The sequence below is a fragment of the Protopterus annectens genome, chromosome 6.part0 (assembly GCF_019279795.1).
Source record: "Protopterus annectens isolate FY-2018-M chromosome 6.part0, PAN1.0, whole genome shotgun sequence".
Lineage (NCBI taxonomy): Eukaryota > Metazoa > Chordata > Ceratodontiformes > Protopteridae > Protopterus > Protopterus annectens.
In genome coordinates, this window is record NC_056737.1 from 789,339,068 (window position 1) to 789,366,472 (window position 27,405).

Genomic DNA, 27,405 nt, shown 5'->3' on the forward strand with positions numbered 1-27,405 from the left:
GAGACTGTGGCTGGGACTCGAGCACCTGCAGTGAACCCATGACAACATCTAGATTATAGCAGGATGTTTGTTCAGCAGACTGAAACAGTGACTGCTGAATGGGATTAAGTGAGAGTAAATAATGGAAAAACGTGTTTTACAGATGACAGGCCCCTTCAACTCCATATTGGTTGCTTAACCTCCAGACTCCTACATTTTCATTCTAAATCTGAGGGCCTGGGTTTGCCCTACCTTGCAAAAAAGGGCACCACAATTATTCGTATGATTATGTTCCACAGTGTTTATATTTTTTCTGTTTCCATTGAGCATTACTGACTTTGCCTTATAGTATTTCAAGTGTTTTGCCATCCTATAACAAGTCTTTCAGTTTAATGACTCTTTGGGAACACTCATTCTTAGTTTGGTGATAGATATGAAGCTTTGCATCATCTGTGTTTCAATATCTTTATTGGCATCTGTAAAATTGCAAATCTTAGCCAACAAAGTTTGCATGGTACATGTCAAGTGTTTTTGTGGCTTCCTGCACCACACTTCTAAATATGACAACTTCAGACTGAATATTTTTCTTTCTCTCAAAATATCTGATCAAACTCTGCTTTAACATCAGAGTTCTTAACTATTTAATTTGGTAAGGTTGTTATAAATATCAGGTATTTTTTATATGCAATGAGTAAAGTTATACCTTCATGTCTGTTGTTTCTGGTTATATTTATTGTAGTCATACAATTGTCAAAATGTTACATCCATCTGAGACATTTTAGTACAGTTTGTTTATTATGTATTCCATTGTTACCTCACAGCAAGAGGTTCTCCCGTTCGATGCTCGGCTTGGCTTGGGAGTCCCTTCTGTGTGGAGTCTGCATGTCCTCCCCGCGGTTGGGTAGCATTTGAAAGAAATGCGTTCATAAATGGGCCTGCCTTTGTTGAAGGTTGGGTGTCGAGCTGGCACCTCGGCGTTGCGTAAAAATATACTGCCAATCATTAGTGGACCGGAGTTCCACTATGGCGACCCCTTACCGGGAAAAAGCCAAAAGACAAACAACAACAACAGTTTTGTTTATTATACTTAAATTTTGGGAGAGAGTATTAAAAAACAAAAAAAATGTTGGGAGAGAATATTGCCAAACAGGCATTTTATGCTATTATTTTCGTAAGCTTCTTTTTATTTTTTAAAGTATATTTTTCCATATGTAACTTTTAAAACCTGTGTGCTTTTTGTCTTTGCCTGACACAATACTGTCATATGATACACAGTGTATTTTGAATAGTTCAGTAAATGACAGACTAGCGTATTTGTTTTACATTATTTCCTATTTATGGAGTATGATTTCCTTAGCTGTATAATTTAGCACTTCATAAGCAAAATGTAACTTCTTTTATTCCTTCTGTTTCATACAAGAACAAGAGAACAGTAGTTAAAATAGTTAAAAGCTACAGTTATCTTTCAAGTTATAACAGTATCAGTAGTAGTACAATTTTTCCTGTTGCAACTGAGAAAAGTTAGTACCCAGGGGAGTTATGGGAGGGAGAGACTGTAAAAGGAGCTTGAGGCTTGGAACACTAGCAGGGCCAGACAATAGTCAGACAGACCAAGACAAAAAGATCCAATTTCTGTATCCAACTTCCAGAAGGAAGACAAAACTCTATGTCTTCAATAGGAGCCAGTTGAGTACTTAGACATGGACAAACAAGACAAGTCCAAGAGGAGCTTCATAAATTAGGCCACAGTTACATACCTCTCAACTGTACAGATTTTTGCAGAATGTGTAGATTTTTTGCCTAATATTGTTGGTCTGTTTCTCAAAAAATTATGGTTTTTCTGCCAAATCACTGGCAAATCATTGAGGGTTGAAGTCGGAAAATAATGACATACATTTGAGGTTTCAGACTTCATACCGTCAAAAAATTCATGCTAGTGTAAAACCTGTTATTTTGTCAACTTTCTAAGTTTGCAAGGACAATATTTAAAAAATGTACCTATTTTTGTCCCTTTAACCACCCATTATTTATGGCTTTGTCCCGATTTCTTGCTCTAAGAGGTTGAGTGGTAAAATCCCACTCCAGAACACTCACGACCTCTGCATGGTGTGTCTGCAGCCAGATCATCTATCTGCAGATTGCTGTATCTGTAAGACCCTTGGGCCTCACTCCTTAACTGATTGCCACAGTAAGTTGATTCTAAGGGGTCTTTTCCCCACAGACTCTCCAACTGATAAGCCTAAAAAAGGATACAGAAAAGCAAAAGGAAAATGACAGACACACAGAGCCTACAAATAAAAAAGCTGATAACACTGGTCTCTCATTGATTCCAAGAACACTGAAATTGGAACCAACCCATTCAGTTTCTGCAGCCTAACAGCCTTCTTCTTGGGCTACTCCTACTTTAAAGCCAATAATAACAATTACAGATAAGTATCTGAGGCCTTCTGCTAGGAGGCATTCGTCAAAAGGGAACTACCTGTCTTTTTTCCCAGGCCTCCTTCTGCTTCCTTCCTTCCTCTAGTCTGTCAGGTCCTTCAAAAGCACCAGCAATGCGTAATTCAAATGCATAATGATAACCTTTCTGAAGATGCAGATTGAGATGGGTGTCATCTCATCTCCCTCTGTATCTAAGGTGGATCAGGTTGGCCCTTCATCTTCCATACTTTGTCCTCCCCGATCCATGTTCTGGCATTAATGATTTCAGAGCCAATGCATTACTTGGAGCATGTGTGTCTAGAGCCAACTGGTATCTTTGCCTCGGCATTTGATCCCACACATCCAATTAATTCAATGTTAACACATTTGAAGTCAATTGAAACTTGGGTTCAAATGCTTGACACTGGGTTTTTGGCACCATCTTTGACAACAGCCACTTAGTACCATTTTTATTGTCAGAGACATCAGCCTTCATCTCCCTTACTTGCTCCTTCCCTAATCCATGTTCTGGCACTGGTGGTTTCAGAGCCAAGGCATCACCTGGAGCCTGTGCATCGATAGCCAACTGGTACCCTTAACTTGGGGTCAGATCTAACACATCCAGTTAACTCAATGCTAACACATGTTGGCAGAGTCTCAGGTCCAAATGCTTGACACTGGGTCTTTGACTCAATCTTCAGCACCTATCTACTCAGTACCATTGTCAGTGTCAGAAACACTGGCCATCCACACTTTGGCACTGATCTCCACTTCTAAGCCCTCCAAGTAGTCAGTATAGTTGAGTCCTTCCTCAGTTCCACTTATATCCACTTTGATGGGGACAGACACAGAACCAGGTTTGACCTCTCCGGTACTGGTGGATCTAGGGTTGGCATTCAAGGTCATGGTGAGGATCATTGCTTCTCTCTTGATGGCATCTACACTGCCTCCAACAGTGCTGGCTACAGGTCCAGACACCATGTAATCTGTGCCTCAATTCATTCATCTAGCTTCCCAGGGTTAGAGCAGGGCAGATAGCCTTAAGCAACCAACACAGGATCACTCTTGGTCCTCTGTGGTGTCTATTGCTCCTCTCTCAATGTTCCTAAAAAGAGGATGTATAAGAAGAGGAATGTAGACTCCCCTACAATGTGTCTGACATCTGACACTAACTTGGTTGATTAACAGGGTTTCTTTAATACTTTCCAAAATGTGCTAAACTTAGCATGATCCTAGAATGGATAAGACAGAGGGGGATCTTGGCCTACAGACCCACCCTCTAGAGATGAGGATGTGCTATTCGAGGCCTACTACTCTGCACCGTGTGCCTCCTGGGTGGTTCCCCCTGTTGACCATCTGACAGACTTGACCACCAGGAGGGTGTGGCAGGAACCTTTATTCTCAGAAGCTAATCTTGAGAAATCCTGATTAGTTACCCTACGTATAGGTAGATAGAGCTGGTCTAAGGGGCCTCAGGTGGAATCCTTGCTTGAAACATCATCCACCAATTGAGAGCTGTCCGATGATGCAGCTGCTGTCCATCCACCCAACAAAGAGTCTATGGTGATGGATATAATATGGAAGTGAGCATACACCCTGGGCACATCTGTCCTGAAAGGAGTGAATTATGCCACACACATGAACTGCTTCCAAACAGATTTAGCAGTATAAGATGTAGACTCTTTGTGAAGGCCAGCCATGTCAGATTCTAGGAAACAATTAGACACTACAGTGGGGACAAGGCTGAACACTACCAGCCTCTTCATGTGGCTCCTACATAATACTGCTGATGGAGTAGCCAGGGCAGCAGGCACAGGTACTGCAATGAGGAATCTTGCGTGGCTTCATCTTTGTAACTTTGTGGATAATGTTAATGTATCCTTCACAAATGCCATTTACGATGGCACTTTCTTATTTGGTCTGAGGTGTGAGGAGCAAGACTCTGCCATAGAAGCTAAATGTCAGACCCCTCAATGTTCCTATAACAGGAATCAGAAGAGGCCTAAATCATTATGGTTCAGAAAACCTAAGTGTAAGCCTTTTGACTCCAACTGAGACAAGGGTGGCCATGGCAGAGGCAGCCCCTTCAACAGAGACTGATGCATAAGTCGCAGAGGTCTCCAAAATCTGGAATTCTGGGGGTTCTTTCTGGGTAAACAATACCACTGTGCCTAAAGGCTTCCCTCATTGTTCCCCTCTGGAGACAGTCAACTCACAGCAGCACAGTGAAACTGAATATACCTGAACAGTCATTTGTAACATGACTGACGGATTCAGTTTCACTCGTTACTGTGCTGCTGTGAGTTCGTTTGCTGTGCTGTGCTGCTGTGATTTCGTTTGCTGTGGATTTATTTGTGCTTGTGTCCATTAAAGAAGCTGTCCGCTTGCTGAGCTCCGTGTGCGCCTTATTTCAGGTTTACTACTTTTAATTTTGGGCACTCAGACCACTGTTTTGGGCCATTTATATCTCTACTTACCTGTGTGGAAGGCCATCACACAGGATTCTTGGGTGACAGTGGGAGAATATCCGGAGGCTATACTATACCATTTTCCCATACACTTCCCCCAAACCCAGCTGCTTCTGGATGTTCCACCTCACCAACAGAAAATAGCCAGAAGAGAAGTACTTCATTAGAAAAAAAAAGAGACATCTAAGAGGTCCTACCAGGCCATGCAGGGTCCAGAGTCTACTTAAGATTCATTTTAGTTCCAAAGAATAACAAAGACATTAGAACCATTCCAGATCTTAGTGGTCTAAATCTTCACATCAAAAATACCCCCTTTGGAATGGTCATGGTGCAACTGTTTTTGTCCAACCTAAAAGCAAACAAACTGGATGTGCTTGACTGATTTTCAGGATAGCTACTTCGACATCAAGACAGCAAAACCATCCAGGAGACTGTGCTCTTCGTCATCACAGAATTTCTACAGTACTTAACACATAAACATATGCCTTTATTGCATTTTATTCTCCTGTCAAACTTAATGCTGATCTTAATATGAATCTCTATATAAACACTATAATTATATTTTAAACAGTTGCATTTCTTTAATTACAAGTGCCTGTCTTCTTTTATAGATATTAATGTCTTATGACATCATCGACAAACCATGTTTTGCATTATATACATAATTTATATAGTACATGCAAGAAGCACAAAGAATAACAGTATGGTATATTTCATAAAAAATGTAGAAAGTGAGCAATTTATGAATGTATAGAAATATTTGTAAACTTACTTTGCTATCACAGAATTTATGTGAGTTCTCACCAGTCCCAAATACTGGTCAATTTGTGCCTGCACATAAAACAACCAAAACAGACAGACATTAGAGTTTGTAACAGGTAAACAGGTTCATTACAGACACAAAATTTCTTCTGCAGGGCTTACCTGATATTTATCATATAAGACAGGCAGTGTAAACATTGAGATCACAGCTAGGAAAAAAACAGAAACATTAAATTAGACAGTAATTATCAGAAAAAATGTAATAGGCATCAGTGCTCATTTTAAATGTTTGAAAACATAGAACATGTTTAGATAACTATTTGATACATCTGTGAACATTATGAATCTTAAATAATGAAAGAATGACAGTTAGAAAAATCTATATATTGAAATCTTTAATCCTAGTTTAGAGTGCTGCTCATAATACACTACTGTATTGCTAAGACAGTCACTATTGCTGAGATATATGTCTTAAGTAAAATAGTAGTCTAAAATAAAACTATATGTATAGCTAATAAAACGATCTCTCCAGGACCAAGCACTATTTATGTAATCATATTTAGAGCTGACAGTTGTTCACACTTTTTGTCTGAAATGGTTATTCTGACCACTATGGATTGTTGCTACTCACAGAGGTGTTAGAGTGCAAAGAAAGAAAATGTCCAGTTATGGAATAACAAGTAGATGGATTTTCTGGTACCTTGGCCATGTTACCCTTTGGGTTTGTATGAATAATACCTTTACTAAAATAAAAAATAAAATAAATACATTGCAACAAACAGTGATTTAATAAGCGAGCTCAAGGAGGAGAGGAACTAGTTACATATGAGGCAATACATACAGCATGGCTTGACTGATGATGTGTGCGTCTGGTAGCAATTTCATATACATACTTCAGCTAGGAAAAAGAAGACTCCCCATTTTCTGTTAAAATTAACAATTAACAATTTGTTTATACTCTTAAGAGATACATTAAATAAGAAATAAAATATCAAATAACAATAACAAAATTGAGCAGTTTGCTGTTTTAGGAGACAGTTCATTGAAATATGTTTAGAAATATTGAATGGAAATGATGACCTCATAAAATTTTTTGGGTAAAATACTACGCAAAAGTACATGTTCAGATCCAGTGACTACACTGTTAAATGAAAGACAGACTGCTATGCCAGTGGACTTCAAACCTCATTTGAAGAGAAATGCAGTACTTTCAAATATTGGAAAAAATGGAATATTCTCATCTTTCTGCATAAGCTGTAATAGGGTCCAAATACAGATAGTGATGTAATTACAGAATGATTCACTGGAACTAGGTAAAAAGATAATGAATTGATGTCCCAAGGTTAACATTTCCTGACCATTTAAATTGGTCTGAACAGAGATATATGACAGTACAATCTCAGCATGATGATTAAAATTAGCAGTTTAATGGAAAAAAATACATTGCAAAATAATCACGGAATTCAAAAAAACCTACAGCAATGTGGAAGCCTTAATTTAGAAGGTTTCTGCATTGTGTTAAGGCTATCCTATTCAGAGGCCACTCTCCTGCTACTTTTTTCCCCACAGCAGTGACTATACCATGAAAAGCAGTCTCACTGGTATAGCTACATACAAATATGGCAGTAAGGGGGAGTGTCTAATGCAAACTAGCAATGTGTTCTCCCTGGCAGAGACTCCCAACAGAGGATTAACACGGTAGAGTGACTCTGAGAATTGTTCAAGCAAGTTCATGTCTTTCCAAGGAGCAAAAAGTGAATGCCATCAGAAAAAATGGCATTCACCCGTTCCCCTGCACAGGAATGGTCACGGCCCTTTACCATTACTACATGTAGGTATTGCATAGCTGTTTGTGCGTATATGTGTGTATGCTTTGGAGCATCAGTGCAGGTATGTGAGTGATTGTTGTGATTGTTTCTGTGAATGTGAGTGAGTGACTAGGTGCTTGTTTATGGCTGCTTGTGTGTGTGTGTGTGTGAGTCTGTGTGTCTGTCTGTGTGTGTGACAGAGTGTTGAAGGTTGCCTATGCCACCATTGTTTGTTGACTGTTAAGGAGAATACTGCCTCTAACAGCACAGTGTTTAATTCAGAGACACGGTCATTAGCTGTTAATGAGGTCTTTCTGTTTCCAAGTGGGGTTCAATCTTGTCTCTAAATTACAGATTTCCTCTGTTCTGCCATACAAGCTGACCAACCCACACTAATTAATTAGTGAAGGCAGAGAGACAATATTTCTAAATACCATGGTAATTTAGTAGATATTAAGGTATTGATTGTGAGGATCCGTGAAGGATCTGACTCAAAACAACCACCACTTATTTTGGTACAGAATGGTTTTGTGTTGAATAAAACCTTAATGGCAACTAAGATTTGATTAGTGGCTCAGGCAACAGAGGCACTAGCAGGGAGGGAGGAATGTACCTATCCAGGGGGGACAGCATTTGTCTAGGCATTCCCTGTAAAGAGATGTGATGCACAGAGGGGCATAGGCCTCAGAAGTAACAGGTGAATGCAGGGGATGGGGGATAAAGCAAGCGGTCAAGAGTAGGTCATAAATGTAGAAATCTCCAGTGGAAGTAGTCAACATTGCAAGCTCACCAGCATGCCCTTATATTCCATACTAGCCACAGCCTTTGAAAGGAGATAATCCAAGGTGTGTAGTAGACCTGGTGATGGACAAGGGTACTGAGGTAATCCAAAAACAATGAAACATAAGGGGACCAACAAATAGTTTTGTTATATTGCTTAAACTAGGTATCAAAACACAGCAGGGTTTCTTCAGAAGTATAGTACAATGCATACCTAACATTTCCAAAATTGTTTGGAACAAATATAGGTACATAAAATTTGAATTAAATAACATAGAAGATGAACATTTTTTCCTGACAGCATTTGTAAAGGACAGAGAACTTGTTTATGAAGGAGAACTAGGTGTTTGGTTAGAAGATTTTCTACTACCTTGATCTATGAAAAGAAAATAATTTGTAGAACTACAACAGTATTTATGTTCACACACAAAAAAGACTGACACTCAAGTTCCAGTGCTTTTCTATATGTATTAATTATAAAGACAGCAGACTCTTCAAGAGGCAGAAATGAAACTGATAAAGACTATACAAGTCTCTTTGGAGAACCATGGCAGGTGCTGTGTATAGGAATGAAATAATCTGTGTGCTCAATGGCTTGACAACTCCAGCTGACTACTGTTTTTTTTTTTTTTGTAGAAAATGGTGTGTTGATTACGTTGTTATAAAGTTTGGCCATCTATATTAAAATAGTTGATCAGTTTTTATTTCGAAAGCTTTTTGAGAGAGTGGAAACCAATGCACATTAGAGATAATATTTTGATTTGTTAATGTCTTAATTCTTTATGGAAGTTCAGACAATTTATTTGCAGTGACATCATTAACAAAGTTCAAACAATAAGTGGCAGTTTCTCATTTAATAATTCACTTTTCTCAGTTAAGAGAGGCAGTAGTTGCTATTTTGAGTAAACATGCAAGGTATTACAATGGTTCTAAGGTAGTAACTCATATGTACAGTCACATGAAGACTCTGTACTGTACCATGACTAGAGTGCCAGTGTGGTGGCTGTCATGTTGGTGCGACATGTCCATCACTGGCATGTACTTAACAAATAAACCATGATTAGTGTGATTTAACAGACATGATGCTGAATACCATTCATTCAGCAGAGCGACTGCACAGCCTCAGTGTGGAAGAACAACATTTTATTAAGCAAGTAAAACAGATCAATACTTTAGTTACTCAAATATTTGTACTTGCAGCTAGCTAGCTGCTCCAAACTCTCCCTGTACTGACAGCCAGCACAGAGGTATTTGTCCCCCTTACGTGCACACGTGCTGGCAGGAAATAATAACTTAAAGCATGAATACTGTTTGTTGTGGGATGAGGCTACTTTTTCAAAAACAGTAGACATTTAATTTACATTAAATACTTTGGTATGCTATAGTAATATTAATGTAAGTATTATTGACTTTAGACTGAAGGTAAATGTTGGGGTTCTAGCTATATGGTTTAGGTTAGGTTTAGCTGGAAGTACAGGATTAGGTTTAAGATTATAGCGGGAGTTTTGAGATTAAAACTAAAGCCAATTTATTTTTTGGGGGGGTTAGATTTAGGGTTGTGAGGATCTGAGTATTGTATACTATATATATGGGATGTTGGTGGTCTTTGTCATAACACATATTATAGACAATTCACTATATCACTGTATTGTGTGCATTTCTGATGACCATGTATCAGCATTTACTTTTTTATTTTTTCAGTTTTGATTATTGGGATTCATCTTTATTGTTTTTAATGAGTTTATTTTCTGAAAGATGTTTGGCACCTACTTGCTATGTTAGAATCACAAAGGCATAAATTAATTTTAAATATGGGCAAGCATCAGTTAAGAATTATCATTTTTTTCTGTTGATATCAATAAGGGGATTTTCAGGATAGCCTGATGTTCCTATAATTTTATGAGGCAACTTTATTAATAAAGTACTTGATTCTGTATTAGACTGACCTGCATTTAGTCACAATGAACACTGTAAGTTGCATTAATATTTAATTTAAACAGATTTATTCAGCAAGAACTTGTATTATAATTATCAGTGTTTGAGTGCATATAGATAGTCCCACATAGCTGAATTCATTTTTCTTTCTGTAAAACTCCTGTATCATACAGTTCAATAAGGCAGTCTGCTGCAGCTCTAGTCTGGACACTCAACAGCATCTCTTACCTAGTCTATCTTAAATGGAACATTAAAGATTTACTTTCCTGCTAATTGTATAATGTTTAATAGTCAAACTTTAATCAGTTTAACAAATAAACTAATACAGTTTTTACAGTATAATAGAGAGCTTCTTTTATTTTTCACCATGATATTGATTGGCTTGCATTTAAGGTAACTCTGAAAATATATACTTAAATTTAAACTACATACATTGCTTAAAATTGATAATATTTTGTTGCAGATAACTTTATAATAGATGCATTTGAATTTGAAACTATTCCATGGAAATATAAAGCAATGAAATTAACAAATTAAAAAGAAAAGTGATCCAATATTTATGATGTAGACCAAGTCTGTAAGCACTTTGGCACAGCAAACCAGAAAGCAAAAAAATATTTTCTGCATATTGTATTACTTAAGTATGAAGTTGCTTTCTTAGTAGACCCTAAATAATTATATGATATACACTCTTGCACTTGTAATGAAAGAGGTAGGTACTGGAACTTATATAAAAAGAAGCCATGAAGACAGAGTAACAAAACCACCACAGTGATAGGCATAAACAACATACTTTAATAAATATAAAGCATTATAACACGGATAAAATGATGAGCACTTTCAGATAAAAACAGATATATCCAGACAGATATAGATATGCATCTACAGTTATCTGTCACTTAGTCAACAGACATGAGTATCTACTTCCAAAACGCAAAACACAACATGTAGAAAATGTGAGTGCTAAAGCGCTACTACGCATGCACCTAGAAACAAGCTTGGCAAACGATAATAAATAAAAATAAAAAATAAAAAAAATAAAAATTATGTTTTTTTGCCACTCCAGTGGCGTATAGTGAAATTAATCCCTGACTATAACCCAGGTGACCCAGATTTGATTAGTGGCTTGGATGTTTGACAGAAACAGCAGACAGGATGGGACATTCCTATCCTGTGGAGCGTATGTGTTGATGTCTCTCCAGTTGAGCGTTAGTAGAGACTGGTGCTCAGGGAAGTTGGACATCAGGCTGGAAGGGTGGGATAGATGGTTAATGCATGCCCCTTTAGGTCCAGGGTGAGGGGAATGCCATAGGTTCCTATGCCCAGCCAGTTGTAGCTGGCATTAGCTTGCAGTAGGCACATAGTGGAGGGGACATAAGCCAGCAAAAATCCCCAAAACCACATGGATGACGGTAATACTCTTTGACACTTGGTTCATGTCTTGGCTGAGTGAAAAAGATAACTCATAAGCTGAATCCTCAGATGGCAGGTGGATGGACTTATTGGGTGGGAAACATAACTTTAGGTGAAAATGGGTCCTGAATGAAAAAAAAAAAATCGCTGCTTTTTGCAGGAGGACTATGTGGGGGGTGTACTCCCAAACCCCCTGCTAATTATATATACTAACTGAGATCACACAAAATTGGGGAAAGGGCATATTCCACATCCACAAGAGCTGTGCAGTCTTGCACACCTATCAACTATCTGCACAATGGATCAAATGTGGTCCACTAAACAGCTGTTGACCAAACACACACAACTCATACATTCTAAGTAGAATAATAAAGACAGCAATTAAAATCATTAAAGCAATACAATTAAGAACTTAGAACAAGGAGCTTAGAGTGAAGCTCCTTGTTAAATCCATAAAGATGCAATGTATTAAACTTTAAATACATAGAAAGTTTCTTTATACCTTAATAAACTCATCCATATGAATCTGTTCCAAAACACTTAGATGAAAACCAGACACATCCATATTATGAACAGTTAAAAACGTTAAACTAGATTCTCTACTTTCTCATTATGTATACATCTCAAATGTTCCTGTATATGTACTTTGAAATTTCTGCAAGTTTGACCTGTACAGTATTGGTGGAAAGAACATTGTATAGCGTACATCACTGATTTGATAGAGTAGGTATGACAGCCCATATTTTGAACAGGTAATGTACTGATTTTTTGAATGTTATGAAATATTTACATATACTGCAATTTCTGCAGGGAAAGTGTCACAGATACACTTTGTTGTAATTAATACTAACTTCTCATCTCTGAAGGTGACTGTATACTAGTAAATAAGCCAAATTCTTGCCAGATGTATAAGAAATCTTAGGCAAAATGGAAGCATATTTGAAGTTCCAAAATTTATGAAAACGAATTCACTAATTATGTATTAAGTAAATTAAATTCAGTGTCAAAATAAATGTCTTCTCTAGCTAAAGAAATTATGTTGTCATAAAATTCTAAGTTAAAATATTTCATATGTATGTTTAGTAGAAATATACAAAAGAAACTGAGGCCATGGTGTATCAAGGCATTTCCAATATGCCTGTTCCACACAACTCTTAACATAGCCAGTACTTAAAAAATGTTGCTTATAGGTTCATACGTTCATAGGAGTTTAATAGGCTAATGGCCTTAGAGTCTTTACAAGCCTAGTCATGTTATACCAATCTTCCCTAACTGACCTTGGTTAGATGGTTGTTATTCACAGAGAGAGTCTATGATCAGCAACGACTGCCCCTGTCCACGAGGGACATAGGTGCGATCCCTAGGGTGAATTTATGGCCTCCTATCGAATTGTCTAGGTTGTGCTTGAATAGGGTAATTGAGGAGCTCTGATTCATGTGAATTGGGAGTTTATTCCAGAGGAGTGGGAATTTTCTGGGAGGTATAGCTGTTTCTCCAGCATGTTTTGTTAATGTCACAGGCTAGGATGAGATCCCTGAAGTTCTGGTGAGGTACATGCAAAGGGAGTGTACTCTAATATTAGTGGTGTGTGGGATGAGGGAAGTACAGAGGAGTTGTAACATCCTTAGTCTTGGATGCAATGCTGTTACTTATGAGATGCACAACGTAAAAGGCTTTCCTTACCACTGCGGACACGCTCTGAAATTTAGATTGCTATCAATCTGTATTCCTAAATCTCACACCACTGCATTTGAGCATAGGGGGTGTTGTCACTGTTGTAATTTGCAGGGACTTCCTCTTTGCCTGAGGGGAGAATGATGCACTTTTTTGCTTTTACTTGTAGTCTTTGGCACTGATCATTTATCTTTTTATCTCCTTCTGTAATATGTTAACATCATTTATGGACTCAGTTTGAAATCATCAGCAAACGTGGTAAGCCACAGGCCATCTACTTATAGCGCACATGCAGGTGTAGCTGAAGTAGATATGGGTTCCTTCCTACCTGACTCTAGTGACACCCCTATAGGCTCAACACACCAAGGTGCCAAGAATGACAGAGTTTATTCTAGGTGGCACATCTAGCTTGAAAGGCAATAGCACAACAACAAACAAATTATTTCAACAGTGCACCAGTTAGCAAAAAGGCAAGGTGAGATATGCATGCAATAAAAACATACATTCATCCTCTTCCCCAGAACTCAACAGAAAAAGGTCTATACATTCAAACATGCACAAAGACGGCAATATCAATGAGCAGTAAAGCTTTATAATGAAGCAATACAAACATGGGAAAAATGCAATGTCATTAAGCAATAAAAGAGTTATAATATGATAATACAGATATGAGAAAATGCAATGTCATTGATCAGCAAAATTCTTGAAGGCAGCAGTCCTAACACGAGCAAAATGCAATGTCATTGAACAATGAAGATTTATAATGCAACAATACAAATATGAGAAAATGCAGTGTCATTGAGCAGTACTAACACCTTCAACCCCCTTGATCAATTCTAAACAGACCAGCTATGAAACACTCTATTATACCCTGTTCACTGGCCAGTGACTACTTACGGTCTTGCTGCTGGCATGATGGGGCCCAAGTTGGCGCTCATATGGATCCCAGTTATTTGTAATTCACAAAGCATTCAGGGGGGGAATCCATAATTCTATAAAAAATATAAAATGATGGCCAGAGTCTCTCACCACTCAGAGAATATCCTAGTGACCAGGCAACATGGTTCTTCTGATGAGAAAAGCAGAAAATCACCTGCCAGAACTCTGGTAATCATCTATGGCTTCTCTGTACTAGGCCCAAAAAAACTCCTTTTCTTGCTGAATCATATGCAGACGTGGACCTACTGGTTTCAGACTTCTCTCCTGATTCCACAAAATACCATCATCCAGGATTTCAGCAAACAGACAGACACAATCTGCTACTTCACTTCCCTGTCCTAAAGCACTAGAAAGAAAATCCAGTCATGCTGCAAGGCCCTTTTTTGCTTCAGATCCCTGTTTCAGTCTTCCCTCCTTCAGCTAGTATCTCAGTCTCCTCTTTCACTTTCGAAATTGTCTTTTATATCCCTGAAAAGGAGCTCCATCTTGTGGTGTAATGGAAAACTACAGTCTATTATTTCTACAATGAAATACAGTGGGAGCTACCCCCACTTGAAAATCTTGGGTCCCCCAAGAACTGAACAGTATTTTTGCATTCAAAGGGTATATTCCACCAAGGGTAATCAGCCTTATGCTTAATGTGGGATGGGGTGTCACCACTGGAGTAGGAGGCATAGGGATTATGGGCACAGACTCTCTGATGAGCTGTGGTCACAGGTTCCTGTGTACTATGTCCCAAACTATTATATGTAAAAAAAACTGTAAGCCTGTTTCCTACCTTTCCTGTAACTAGTGTTCCAGATACAGATTTGCTGTATCCAGGACTGTTTGTAAGCTTCTGAGCCCACCACGCCTTTCTGTGTTGGAGGAAAGCCTTCTTGTTTATCAGTGGGTGTGGTAAGCATTAGGTAACCTGTCTACCACATAAGGAGAGGTTCTGGCCCAGAATTTGTAGTTATTGGCCGTTTGGGTATTCTTCCATCTCTCTCAACTTTCTGATTTGAAAGCCTGCATTTACACTTGTTTCTGTCCTGTAACTCGTCTAGTGCAGATACAGATTCTTAGTTTTAGCACTTAAATTTGCTTATTCATGCTCAGCACTTGTTCAGAACTTGTAAGCACTAAATAAGCTACTAATTACTATTGCACTCAATCTTCCTCATTACCTAGAGGAAAACAGTTTTTGTACTTACTTTTCTCACTGACATTGAGAAAAACAGCTCTTGTACTCACTTTCCTCACTTATCTAGAGGAAAATAGTTTTTACTCAGGCATGTCCAAGGGTCAGCTCCCAGTGTTCTCCACTGTCTATCTGATGAATCTGGGCATCTTGAGGCAATGTAGAAATTGCCTCATGTACACAGACAACCCTCTCCTCCTACCACCCAATGCTACAACCTGTGAGAGATGCACTTATATAGCCAAACTGGAGGTAAGGCTCTCTCCAACCAAGACTGAACCTGACTGTCATGAGGAGAAGGTAAACATTTGCACCACACCACACTCATCACATAGTCTCACTAGGTCTACACCACCAAAATCCACACACAGAAACTCAAAAACATTTGTGGAGGCTCTCAATAATAATCTGCCTAAGCAACAGAGACCTCCAAAGCAGAAACACAAGCAACCTCCATCCCCAACACAACCCAAATGACACATAGCCCACAGACTCAGTGTGCCACTCAAACACAGCCAATAAGGCAAAACAACATACCCAACACACTAGTCATAGGTGACTCTATAGTCAGGCACACTGATGTCCCACTCACCAGGCTAAACAAGGAGAAGGTTACTGTCAGCTGCCTGTCGGGTGCCAGGATCCACCACATAACCCATGCACTCAGGTCACTCCACAACAAGTACAAATATGACTCTGTCATTGTCCATGTTGGTGTGAATGATCTGAGATGTACCTCCCTGGACTACATGAAAAGAGACATGGAAGAGCTCTCCGATCTTGTAGCCCAGGCAGGTATGACCCTAGCCTTGAGTAGCATTCTGCCATTGCCCAGAATGATACCGCAGTACAAGGACAAAATGATTGACTTCAACAATTGGCTAAGCTTCTGGTGTCATTCTAAGGGGATCCAGTATCTGTCTGCTTGGGATGACATGGTCAACAGACCACGATGCTTTGCCACAGATGGCCTGCACCTGTCGCCCCTGGGATTCCGGATACTAGCTAAGGCTCTTGCCTCTATAGTGCCTTTTTTAGGCAGGGTTCAAGTAACAAATGCACCACCATAACAGGAACAAGCAAGCAAAAACTGAGGGTAATGCTACTCAATGCTAGAAGTCTAAATTTCAAAATGCACTCACTCGTGGCACTCCTTAAAATGGAGAACATCGATATCTGTGCAGTGACTGAGACCTGGTTCAAGGCTCCAGAGAGCACCCCTGCACTACCAGGCTATAACTCATACCACACTTTTCGGCCATGTAACCTGGACCGAAATACCAAAGGTGGGGGTGTGTCCATATTCATTAAGGATATGCACACCTCCAGGCTAGTTGCTCAGCATAATGAATCCAAGGTTATCCAAGTGCAACTAACTCTTGGCTTTCTTGATGTACTGGAAAATATTAGGGTTCAACCAAACACTCTAATAATGGGTGACTTCAACTACCCCACCATTAACTGGGAAAACTACTCATGTACCAACTCCTTAGTGCAACGCTTTCTGGAATTCATAAACTCCAATGCCCTAGATCAACTTATCCACACCCCCACCAGGGGCAACAATATCCTAGACCTAGTCATTACCAACATGAGTGACCGGTGTTTCACACCTGAAGTCAACTCCTCGTTGGTCCGATCTGACCATAAGCTAATCACCCTTGATATCCACATCCCACCCCCCCCCCATTAAGGAAACCACAGTAAAACATTTCTCCAAAGCCAACTTCATGCTTCTTAAGACAGAAGTAGTGAACTTCATGACACCCATGCAGATGGACAATACAGTTACAACTGCTGAATCCTACACAAATGCACTCTATAAGCACTTACATGAGTGCATGCATCGTACTATCCCAAACAGAACCAAGACGCTATCCTCCAAAAAAAGGAAGCCAATCTGGTGGTCCCCTGCCATAAACAAACTGTACAACAGAAGGAAGAAACTGTTGCAAAAGAGAGTAAAATCCCATGAGTGGAGGAGCTCCCTGGTCAGCCTCAGTAAGAAGCTGAGATCCCTTATAAGATCCTCCAAAGCAAGCTACGAAAATAAAATCACCACTAATTCTAAGGACAACCACAAAGCATTATATAGCTATGTCAAGAATCTCAATGGCAACACCCAGATCTGCTCTGAGTTACAGCACAAAGGCATGAAAATTACAGAACCAACTGATATTGCCAACATCCTGGAAGATAGGTTCAGTGCTAACTTTACCTCCCCCTCAACCCCTAAAGGGCCCATATCTATACAGGAAGAATGCAGACTCCCTGTAATCACAACTACGCAGGTGAAAGCTGCACTCTCTAAAGCCAAAAACACAGCATCCATGGGACCGGACAACATCCCAGGCTGCGTTTTACATGAACTTCAGAATGAACTGGCTCCCCACTTAAGCACCATGTTCAATAATAGCCTCGCATCAGGCTTTGTGCCCACTGAATGGTGCACAGCAACAGTTATCCCACTCCACAAAGGGGGAGCCACCACTGATCCTGGGAACTATTGACCTATTAGCCTGACGAGCCTGGTCTGCAAGGCCATGGAATGTATCATCATGGAACTCATAAACAAAGACATTGGTAACCTCCAAACTCTGGATCCCACCCAGTTCAGGTTTGTGAAAGGCAGATCATGCCTCCTGAACCTGATCAACTTCTTTGAGGCAGTCACCAAAGCCGTAGATGAGGGTAAGGTGGTTCACACAGCCTATCTTGACCTCGCCAAGGCTTTCAACACCATCCCCCATTCTGGAATTATAGCTAAACTCAATAAACTAGGCATAAATCCCTACATCACAAGATGGGTTGCCAACTGGCTCACTGACAGAACCCACACTGTAAAAGTTGCAGACTCAAAATCTGACCTCAAACCAGTGACAAGTGGAGTACCACAGGGTTCCTTTCTGGGACTGCTCCTGTTTGGTATTTACTTCTCTGAAGTACAGGCTAACACAGAAGGCCTCTGGCTAATGAAGTTCGCAGATGACTGCAAACTAGGAGCCATAGTCAAGTCCCCAAATTATGTGAACATCCTACAGAAGGGCCTCTCTGAGACAGATGCCTGGTGTCAGAGCCATGGCCTCAAGCTCAATGCCAAAAAGTGCAGTGTCAGCCCCTTTGGTAAAAACTCTGTACCCATGAGTTACCACATAGGCAGCAACTTACTTAACACCGAATGTGTGATAAGAGACCTTGGGACCCAGGTGGACAGTAGTCTCTCCTTTGATAGTCACATTGCCACAGTAGTCAGGAAGTCCTTCTACATGGCACACCTCATCATAAAAGGGTTCTCATCCAGGAAAAAAGAGGTCATCGTTCCCCTCTACTCGACACTCATTAGACCCATTATAGAGTACAACGCCCCTTTTGGAATGTACCTCACAAGACATCTGCAGCAGCTGGAAAGGCCACAGAAGTACCTCACAAAGAGGATTACTGGAATCAAACAAATGCCCTACACTGACCACCTCAAAAAACTCCAGCTTTACTCCGTAGCATATCGCCTACTCTGAGGTGATCTCTGCCTAACATATAAAGCTGTGTCAAACCCAGAGCTGTTGGACATGCTACACCTAAAGAAATCGCAATCCCTCCGAGCTACATGCTCTAGGGACCTAAACCTTGTCACCACAATAAACAGGACATGCTGGAGGGATAGATTCCTATCCCAGAGACTTCCCATACTCTGGAACAGGCTACCCATCTATGTCAAGCAAAGTTCTTCATTAGCACTCTTCAAGAAAAATCTTGATGAGTGGATGGGAAATAGGAAATACACCCTGGGGATCACTTCTGTGTCTCTGCTGGACAGTGGCACAGGAAAATAACTTTCTTGGGTGGCGTAAGCCAGGGAACCTTATTGGCTAGGCTTACGTAGGTCCTTGGGCCGATATCCTAGTACCTCCATATGAACTTATGAACCTATAAGTCTCTGTGGGAGATGAATCAGTTTCTGCAGTTTTGGTTCAGAAGAGACAGCTAAGGAATTTTTCTCGGAAGGTTTGTCACTCACATCAAATTCAATGTCCAGTTCTTCCGAAAGCATATTGTCTATTTCTAAGATCTCCTCTTGTATAACTTCACTTTTGTTTTCCATAACGGTATGACTGTCCTCAGCACTATTTTCTGAAGTTTGCCTAGCAGGGCCTCCATCAGTATCAGGTTCTGCTAGAGGTACAGAAACATTACTTCGACTACTGTCGGGTCTGGCTACTCAAAATGACAAGAAACAAATTCTGGTGCATTTACATTGAGATTACAGCCCACAGGGTCATGAACATCATCATAAAAAAGCCCATTGAAACCCCAGCCATCATCACTGTCCTCCTCTCCTTCAGCAGGAGGAAGCATAGGCTCTTGAACATTGAGAAGGATAGTTCCACTCCACCTTAGCCTTCTGGATTGCCTTGAGTTAGGCTTCCACTGAGATATTCTATGTTCCGAATTCATGACTCTCACTGATTTTGCCAAAGGCATTAAGTTGTTGCTGTGCCAGGTTTTAATGGGTCCTTCTTTCCCCTCAGGGCAAACTTGATAGTCAGGGATATTAGGTAGCTGAGAACAAATTATGTTAATCTCAGATCCCCCAGTGGTCAGCTAGTTTATGCTTTCCTTGTAGTCCCAAATTTCTCAAATGAACTCTGTCCCCTGGCTGCAAGTCATGCATCTTTACTTTTTTGTCATTGTGAGCCTTGTTTCACTGATGTCTTTGTCCTGTTGATTTTTCAGCAAGCTCATAAGCCTGTCTGAGGTTCTTCTTGAGTCTCTCCACATAACTGCCGTGACATTGCACTGGTGTATCATCAGCTATGACTCCAAAGGTGACATCAACAGTAAGACAAGCTTCTCTTCCAAACATTAGGAAGTAAGGCGAGAATCCTGTAGCATCATTTTTAGTACTGTTGTAAGCATGCACCACTGTGGCTACATGTCTACTCCATTGACTCTTTCTCTCAGCAAATAGTGTCCCAACATGTCTAGTAAATCTCCGTTGAAATGTTCAGTCTGAGGATCCCCTTGAGGATGATAAGGAGTGGTGCGGCTTTTTTGGACTCCCAACAGAGTGAGTAGCTCATGGACAAGCTTGCTCTCAAAATCACGTCCTTGATCAGAGTGTATCCTTTTTGGCAGGCCATAGTGTACAAAGAACTTCTCAACTAGTAGTTTTGCCACTGTAATAGCTTTCTGATCGCGAGTGGGAAATGCTTGAGCGTATCTGGTATAGTGGTCTGTCACCACCAGTACATTACTCATCCCGCCTTCATCCGGTTCAATGCACAGAAAATCTATACAGTCCATTTCCATGGGTCCACTACTTTCCATTTGACCCAATGAGGCAGCTTTGGTCGGCAGAGTCTTTCTCTGAATGCAACGAAGACATGTATGACAATAATCCTCAACATCGTGCTTCATGCATGGCCAGTAGAACATGTCTCGTACCAGACCCATAGTTCTGTCATAACCAAGATGATCATGTTCATTATGCAATGACTGGAGTACTACTTCTTTATACTTTTGAGAAAGCAACAATTGCCATTTTTCACTGCCGAATGCACTTAGAGATCTCCTACACACTAGTCCATTCTGTATCTGGAGTCTGTCCCATTCTTTGGCCAAAAGTCTTGCCAGAGGATGAATATCTATGTGAAGCATATTAACTTGTTTCTTCTCTAAAGCAGCTACCACCAGCTGACCTAAGGGGTCTTCTCTTTGATCTCTCCTGAGGTCACTGTTACTCAAAACTGGTAGCAATGAAGCCTGTAAAGTGACCAGATTACAGTAAGCTTGGGGTATGCTTGTTGCAGACAGACCCAATTCTGGGCCCAACATTCAGTGTGTTGATAGCAGGTAGCAATCTGACACACAGCTCTCACCCCTGGCACTGGAATTTCCACCCATTCATCGTCAGGGTGTAAATTTCCCTGAGGTCTTTTGGACAGACCATCAGCATCTCCATTTTTGTGTCTTGGGCAGTATTTCAAACTGAAATTATAGTTGCATAGGGCTGCCATCCATCTGTGGCCAGTAGCATCTAGCTTTGCAGTGGTCTGGATGTGTGTCAGAGGATCATTGTCAGTCTGCACTTCAAATCCAGCCCCATAGAGATGGTCATGCAGCTTGTCCACTACCGCCCACTTTAAAGCAAGGAATTCCAACTTGTGTGCAGGGTAGTTCCTTTCTGTGGGGGATAAACTCCAACTGATAAAAGCCACAGGTCTCAGCTTCTTGTCATACTCCTGGTAAAGGACTCCTCCTAAGCCATCCCTGCTAGCATCCACATGTAAAGTGTATGGCTTTGTTGAGTTAGCATATGCCAGCACAGGGGCATGTGTGAGGCAGTACTTAAGATGTTCAAATGACTCTTGATGAGTTCTTTAGAACATCTTGGTCCCTTAGGTTTTTTCACAAGGATATCTTCATCTGTTTCATCTGCTTTCTCATCATTTCGGAACAAATGGTTGAGCGGTCTTGCTATCTTTGAAAATCCTTCCACAAACCTTCTATAGTAACTGCAGAACCCCAGAAAAGATAGCAGCTCTGTGATAGTTTTGGGTCTGAGCCAAGATGTCACAGCTTCAACTTTGCTGGGATCTGTGGATATTTCATTTGCAGACACTACATGTCCCATATAGGTGACTGAAGGTTGGAAGAACTTGCATTTGTCCAATGACAACTTCAGACCTTCCTTCTCAATCCTGTCCAATACCTTCATCAGTCTTTCTTCATGCTCCTCTAGGGTCCTCCCAAAAACAATGATGTTGTCCAGGTAGACTAAGACTTCCAGGAGATGCATGTCTCCAACTGTTCTTTTCATGATTCTCTGGAAAGTTGCCGGTGCATTGGATAAACCTTGAAGTAGGCGATCAAACTCATAAAATCACAAAGGGGTGATGAAGGCAGTCTTCTCTTTATCTTCTGGGTGTATAGGGATTTGATAGTATCCACTCCTTAAGTCTAGCACACTGAACCTCTTACTGCCCACCAGGCAATTTAGAGCATCTTCAATCCAGGTGTTGTGCACTGGTCTGGAATGGTTCGCTGATTCAGAATACAATAGTCAACACACATGCGAATTGACCCATTCTTTTTCCTGAAGACAATGGGAGAGGCATATGGACTTCTTGACTCTCGAATTATCCCCGTGGCTTTTAGTTCTTCCAAAAGTTTTCTTAAGTCCTCCAGGTCTCCTGGAGCTACTCTTCTGGAACGTTCCCTGAAAGGGCGGTCCTCTTTTACTCTTATTCGGTGTTCTGCACTTTTTGCACAGTCCACATCTAGTTCACAAGTAGAAAAACTATTTTTCTTTTCATTAGTAGCTCTTTAACTCTGGTTAGCCACTCAGGGGACAAGAGACCACCTCCTATATCAATATCTTCCAGCTTCAAGTCGTTGGCCCTGCTCTCATTCCTTGTCAACACAGAAGCAGGTAAGGGAGTGGCAGCATAAACATTTCCCAAATGCACTTGTAAATGCAGGACAATGGGAGTACTTCCTTTATTCTTTAACCCCACAGGCAACGTGTCATAAGGATGCTTTAACTTGTCCACAGGCCAAACTTCTGGGACTAGTTCCAGCCCCGGTGGCAAGTCACTTTCTGGATCTGTTTCCATCATGAGATGAGAGGAAACTGTTTGTCCACACATCCTCACTTTGGCTCTCAAGCAGGTGACCTGACCAGGATGAATTATAGTATGCTCCTTCCAAGACAGGGTCCACACATGACCAATTTCATCTTTCTTACTATCCTTTTCCCTTTGAAGGGCACAGAAAACTGGACTCAGGAGAGGATGTATTGTTGGGTGTTCCTGGGTCAACTGAGGCATTAGCATTCTTCTGATGAGGTCAGTATTTGTCTCCACTAAAATAGATGCTGAATCCTTTCCTTTTGGCCTAGGGTACACAACAGTGAGTGTTAAAACAACTTCTGTTGACCCAACGTGGCAGTATTTTTGGTAGACGTCTCTGTACAGAATGGTGATTTGTGCACCAGTATCCAACAGTGCTTTACTATACACTCCTTCTATTTTTACTGACATGATAGGGGACGGTCCCAGTAGGCCATCGAGTAGCTTCTGTTTCTAATGCTGTTCAGCTGTACGGCAGTCAGCATGTGGTTGAAGTACCACTGGTTGACCTTGACATTTTAATGGATAAGACTCTTGCTTAGTAATGCTTTGTGGTCTCAGATGCTGAGATTTAGGCTGAGATGGCTTTCCAATTTGGTTGTTCACCTCAGATGAGCTAGAAATGTGCATAGTAGGTAGTTTCTCTCCCCTATTACAAGGGTTTGTGTGGAAAGGAGATCCAGGATGCTGCTTCTTGATGTTAGATTTTATGGAGCTCTTTGTAACTGGGCACTCAGCTGACTCCTTCACTGAGGCCCTTTGAGGTTTCCCTGCATTTGCACTAGCCAATAATAGTTTGTTCACTTTTTTCAAGTTCTCTGCATTAGGACACTGTCACTTTATATGCCCTGCATCCCCACAGCGAAAGCAAAATTCAGTAGGAACTCTGAACATTGGCTGATTCAGTTCTTCCCTGAGTCCTTTCAAGGAGGTTCTAGCTGATGTATTCCTCCCTTCAGCTAAAGTTACCATGGCTTTCTGCAATTCTGCAACTGTCTTGGTGATTTGAGCTATGGCGTCGGTCAGGCAAGACACCTGCATCTGCAACTATGACACTTCTACATTGCGGACACTCTGGGCCACAACTCCTGTTTGAGTAGTGAGCATGGCTATAGGCTCCTGTTGGTTTTCACTCACTGTTTTAGTTGCTTTTGAACACTGAGATTTGGCTTCCAACAGGGCTTCCTTTTCCCTCACCTCTTTAACCAACTGAGAATAAGTTAAGAGTCTCTTCCCTATTTCTCATCCTCATTTTCCACACAATGGGGTCCATAGCTTGAGCTCCCTGTAAAATTTGTCCAATCTGTACTTGGTCAGCTACTTTCGGATCCACCCCTTCTTTAGGATGATCTGGTGGAGCATTTTATCTAATCACATAATGTAATCAGATAGTTTCTCACCAACTTCTTGGTATGTATGTTCAAACTGATACAGTAGGTCAGCAGCACTCTTGGTCCTTCCAAACACATCCTGCAGTACTCATAAATAGTCCTTGGCTGTGCAATCTTGTTTACCCATCCTTAGGATGCATATGGTATCCACAGCTAATCCCTTTAGACTTCCAGCTATCCGCTGCTTGTTCTGAGATTCTGGGATATCCCACCCCTCTAGGGCTTGTGAAGCCTGATCCATCCAGGATTCAAAATCTTCCTCTCCCTGAGGTGTGGGTTGTTTGCCAGAAAAGAAACACAATTTGCGTTAGCCAAACCCAGTGAATGGCTGTTTAGGCTTTAAGCATTTTTCTACAATACTTCTCAAAGCATTCAAAACTTCAGGCTCTATAGTATTTATGGGCAGTGAAGCTGCAGCTTCTGGTGTAAGGTTCTGAACTACTTGGATAGCTTCCACAGGTATTTTCTCTGTTGCTGAGGTAGTGCACTTCTCAGGGATTACCACACGGACTGCACTCACACCTGAAATTTGTACACTCAAAGGTATGTGCTCATACACTAAAGGACTTTTCCATTCTAATAAGGCCAATGTGCTCTGCTCAGTATGGTGCATAGTGCTGTCTAATAATCCACGCCGTACAACTGGTAAGGATTCTGTGACTTGATGTATTTGCATATCAGTCCATGTGACCCCTAGCAACACCAGAACTAAGCAATGCTCTGACTGAGCATTGTGCTGTTTGCACCACTTAGTGGCTACTTCTGGGTTCATGTTTCTGCTGGATTTGTTTTCGACATGTACAGGGGAATAGGGTGGAGTCCAAGGCAGTACAGGCAATCCTGGACAAGGCCCCAAATGTAGTGCACCTGCAGGTGTAGTTGAAGTAGATATGGGTTTCTTCCTACCTGACTCTGGTGACACCCCTATAGGCCCAACACACCAAGGTGGCAGGAATGACAGATTTTATTCTAGGTGACACATCTAGCTTAAAAGACAACAGCACAACCACAAATTATTTCAACAGTGCACCAGTTAGCATTAAGGCAAGGTGAGATATGCATACATTGTAAACATACATTCACCCTCTTCCCCAGAACTCAACAGAAAAATGTCTAGACATTCAAACATGCACACAGACGGCAATATCAATGAGCAGTAAAGCTTTATAATGCAGCAATACACACACAGGAAAAATGCAATGTCATTAAGCAATAAAAGAGTTATAATAAGACAATACAGATATGAGAAAATGCAATATCATTGAGCAGCAAAATTCTTGAAGGCAGCAGTCCTAACATGACCAAAATGCAATCTCATTGAACAATGAAGTTTTATAATGCAACAAAACAAGTATGAGAAAATGCAGTGTCATTGAGCAGTACTAACACCCTCAACCCCCTTGATCAATTCTAAACAGACCAACTATGAAACACTCTATTATACCCTGCTCACTGGCCAGTGACTACTTACAGTCTTGCTGCCAGCATGATGGGGCCCAAGTTGGAGCTCATATGGATCCCAGTTATTTGTAATCCACAAAGCATTCGGGGGGGGGGGATCCACAATCTTATAAAAATATAAAATGATGGCCAGAGCCTCTCACCACTCTGTTGTAAATATCCTAGTGACCAGGCACCGTGGTTCCTCTGATGAGAAAAGTAGAAAATCACCTGCCAGAACTCTGGTAATCATCTATGGCTTCTCTGTACTAGGCCCAAAGGAACTCCTTTTCTTGCTGAATCATATGCAGACGTGGAACTACTGGTTTCAGACTTCTCTCCTGATTCCACAAAATACCATCATCCAGGATTTCAGCAACAGCCAGACACAATCTGCTACTTCACTTCCTTGTCCCAAAACACTAGAAAGAAAATCCAGTCATGCTGTAAGGCCTTTTTTCCCTTCAGCTCCCTGTTTTAGTCTTGCCTCCTTCAGCTAGTATCTCAGTCTCCTCTTTCACTTTTTGAAATTGTCATTTATATCCCTGAAAAGGAGGGATACATAATTTTGCCAGAACTTCTGAGAAATAGATTCCAAACAGTAGAGGAACCAGCACAGATACTTGTGGTATGTTTCTGGCAACTGGTCAACTAGTAGAGGTGGAATCCCAATCGTGACAGTATATGTTCTGTCGATGAGCCATTTGGCTACCAATCTAGTGATGTATGGGTTAGTCCCCAGCTACGAGAGTTTCTCAATGATACCTGATTGGGCGACTGTGTCAAAAGTCTTGGCTAAGTCAAAATAGGAAGCATGTACTGTTTCACCTTCATCCAGGGCTTTCATGACATTCTTGAAGCAGTCCACCAGGTTCAATAAGCATGATTTATCCTTAATGAAGCCAAACTGGGTCAGATCAAGAGTTTGAAGGTCACCTAAGTCTTTATTGAGAAGGTCCATGATGATTCTTTCCATGGCCTTGCAGATAAAGCTGGTTAAGCTTATGGGTCTATAGTTCCCAGGGTAGGTTGATGGACCCCTTTCATGCCAAAGGAGATTACTGTTGCTGTTCTCCACTCTGCTGGAACAAAGCCAGTGCTCAAGCTGAGGTTAAGGAGAGTGTCAAGTGGTTCCACTAGGTCTTGTTTTTGATTGTTTAGTAAACAGCCTGGGATGTTATCTGGTTCCATACAGGCCATGTTTTTGGCCTTGGAGAGCATGGCTATGACTTGCACTTTGGAGATACTAGGTAGAGGGTTGCTGTTAGATATGCTTTGGGGTAAGGTTGGTGGAGACAGAGGGGTGAGGTTTGCATCAAATCTGTCAGCTAGTAGGTTGGTAATTTCCTCAGGTTCAGTATGAGAGGTACCATCCACTATAAGTTCGACACATAGTTGGGCATTCCGTTTTAGATTTCGAATGTAGCTAAAGAATGCCTTTTGTTTATCCTTAATTCCTTAAAACCTTATTCTAAATCCTTATAGCCTTATGATCATGCTTAATTGGGGGAGTGTTCTTTACAAATGTCAGTCCAATTACTACAGGTGTGATGAGCAGATAATACTTCCACTAGGGATAAAACTCTTATA

The 27,405-nt window shown here is 40.9% G+C and overlaps 1 protein-coding gene across 3 annotated transcripts in view; it reads right to left on the bottom strand.

The window, feature by feature from the left end:
- Nucleotides 1-27,405, bottom strand: part of RTN1 (reticulon 1) — a 1,542,311-nt gene that overhangs the window by 31,810 nt on the left and 1,483,096 nt on the right. For all 3 annotated transcript variants that reach the window (XM_044074464.1, XM_044074463.1, XM_044074465.1), the window contains 2 exons: nucleotides 5,790-5,836; nucleotides 5,638-5,696 (listed from right to left, as the gene is read on the bottom strand). In XM_044074464.1, the coding sequence (XP_043930399.1) occupies nucleotides 5,638-5,696; nucleotides 5,790-5,836 (106 nt within the window). The remainder of the gene's footprint in view (nucleotides 1-5,637; nucleotides 5,697-5,789; nucleotides 5,837-27,405) is intronic.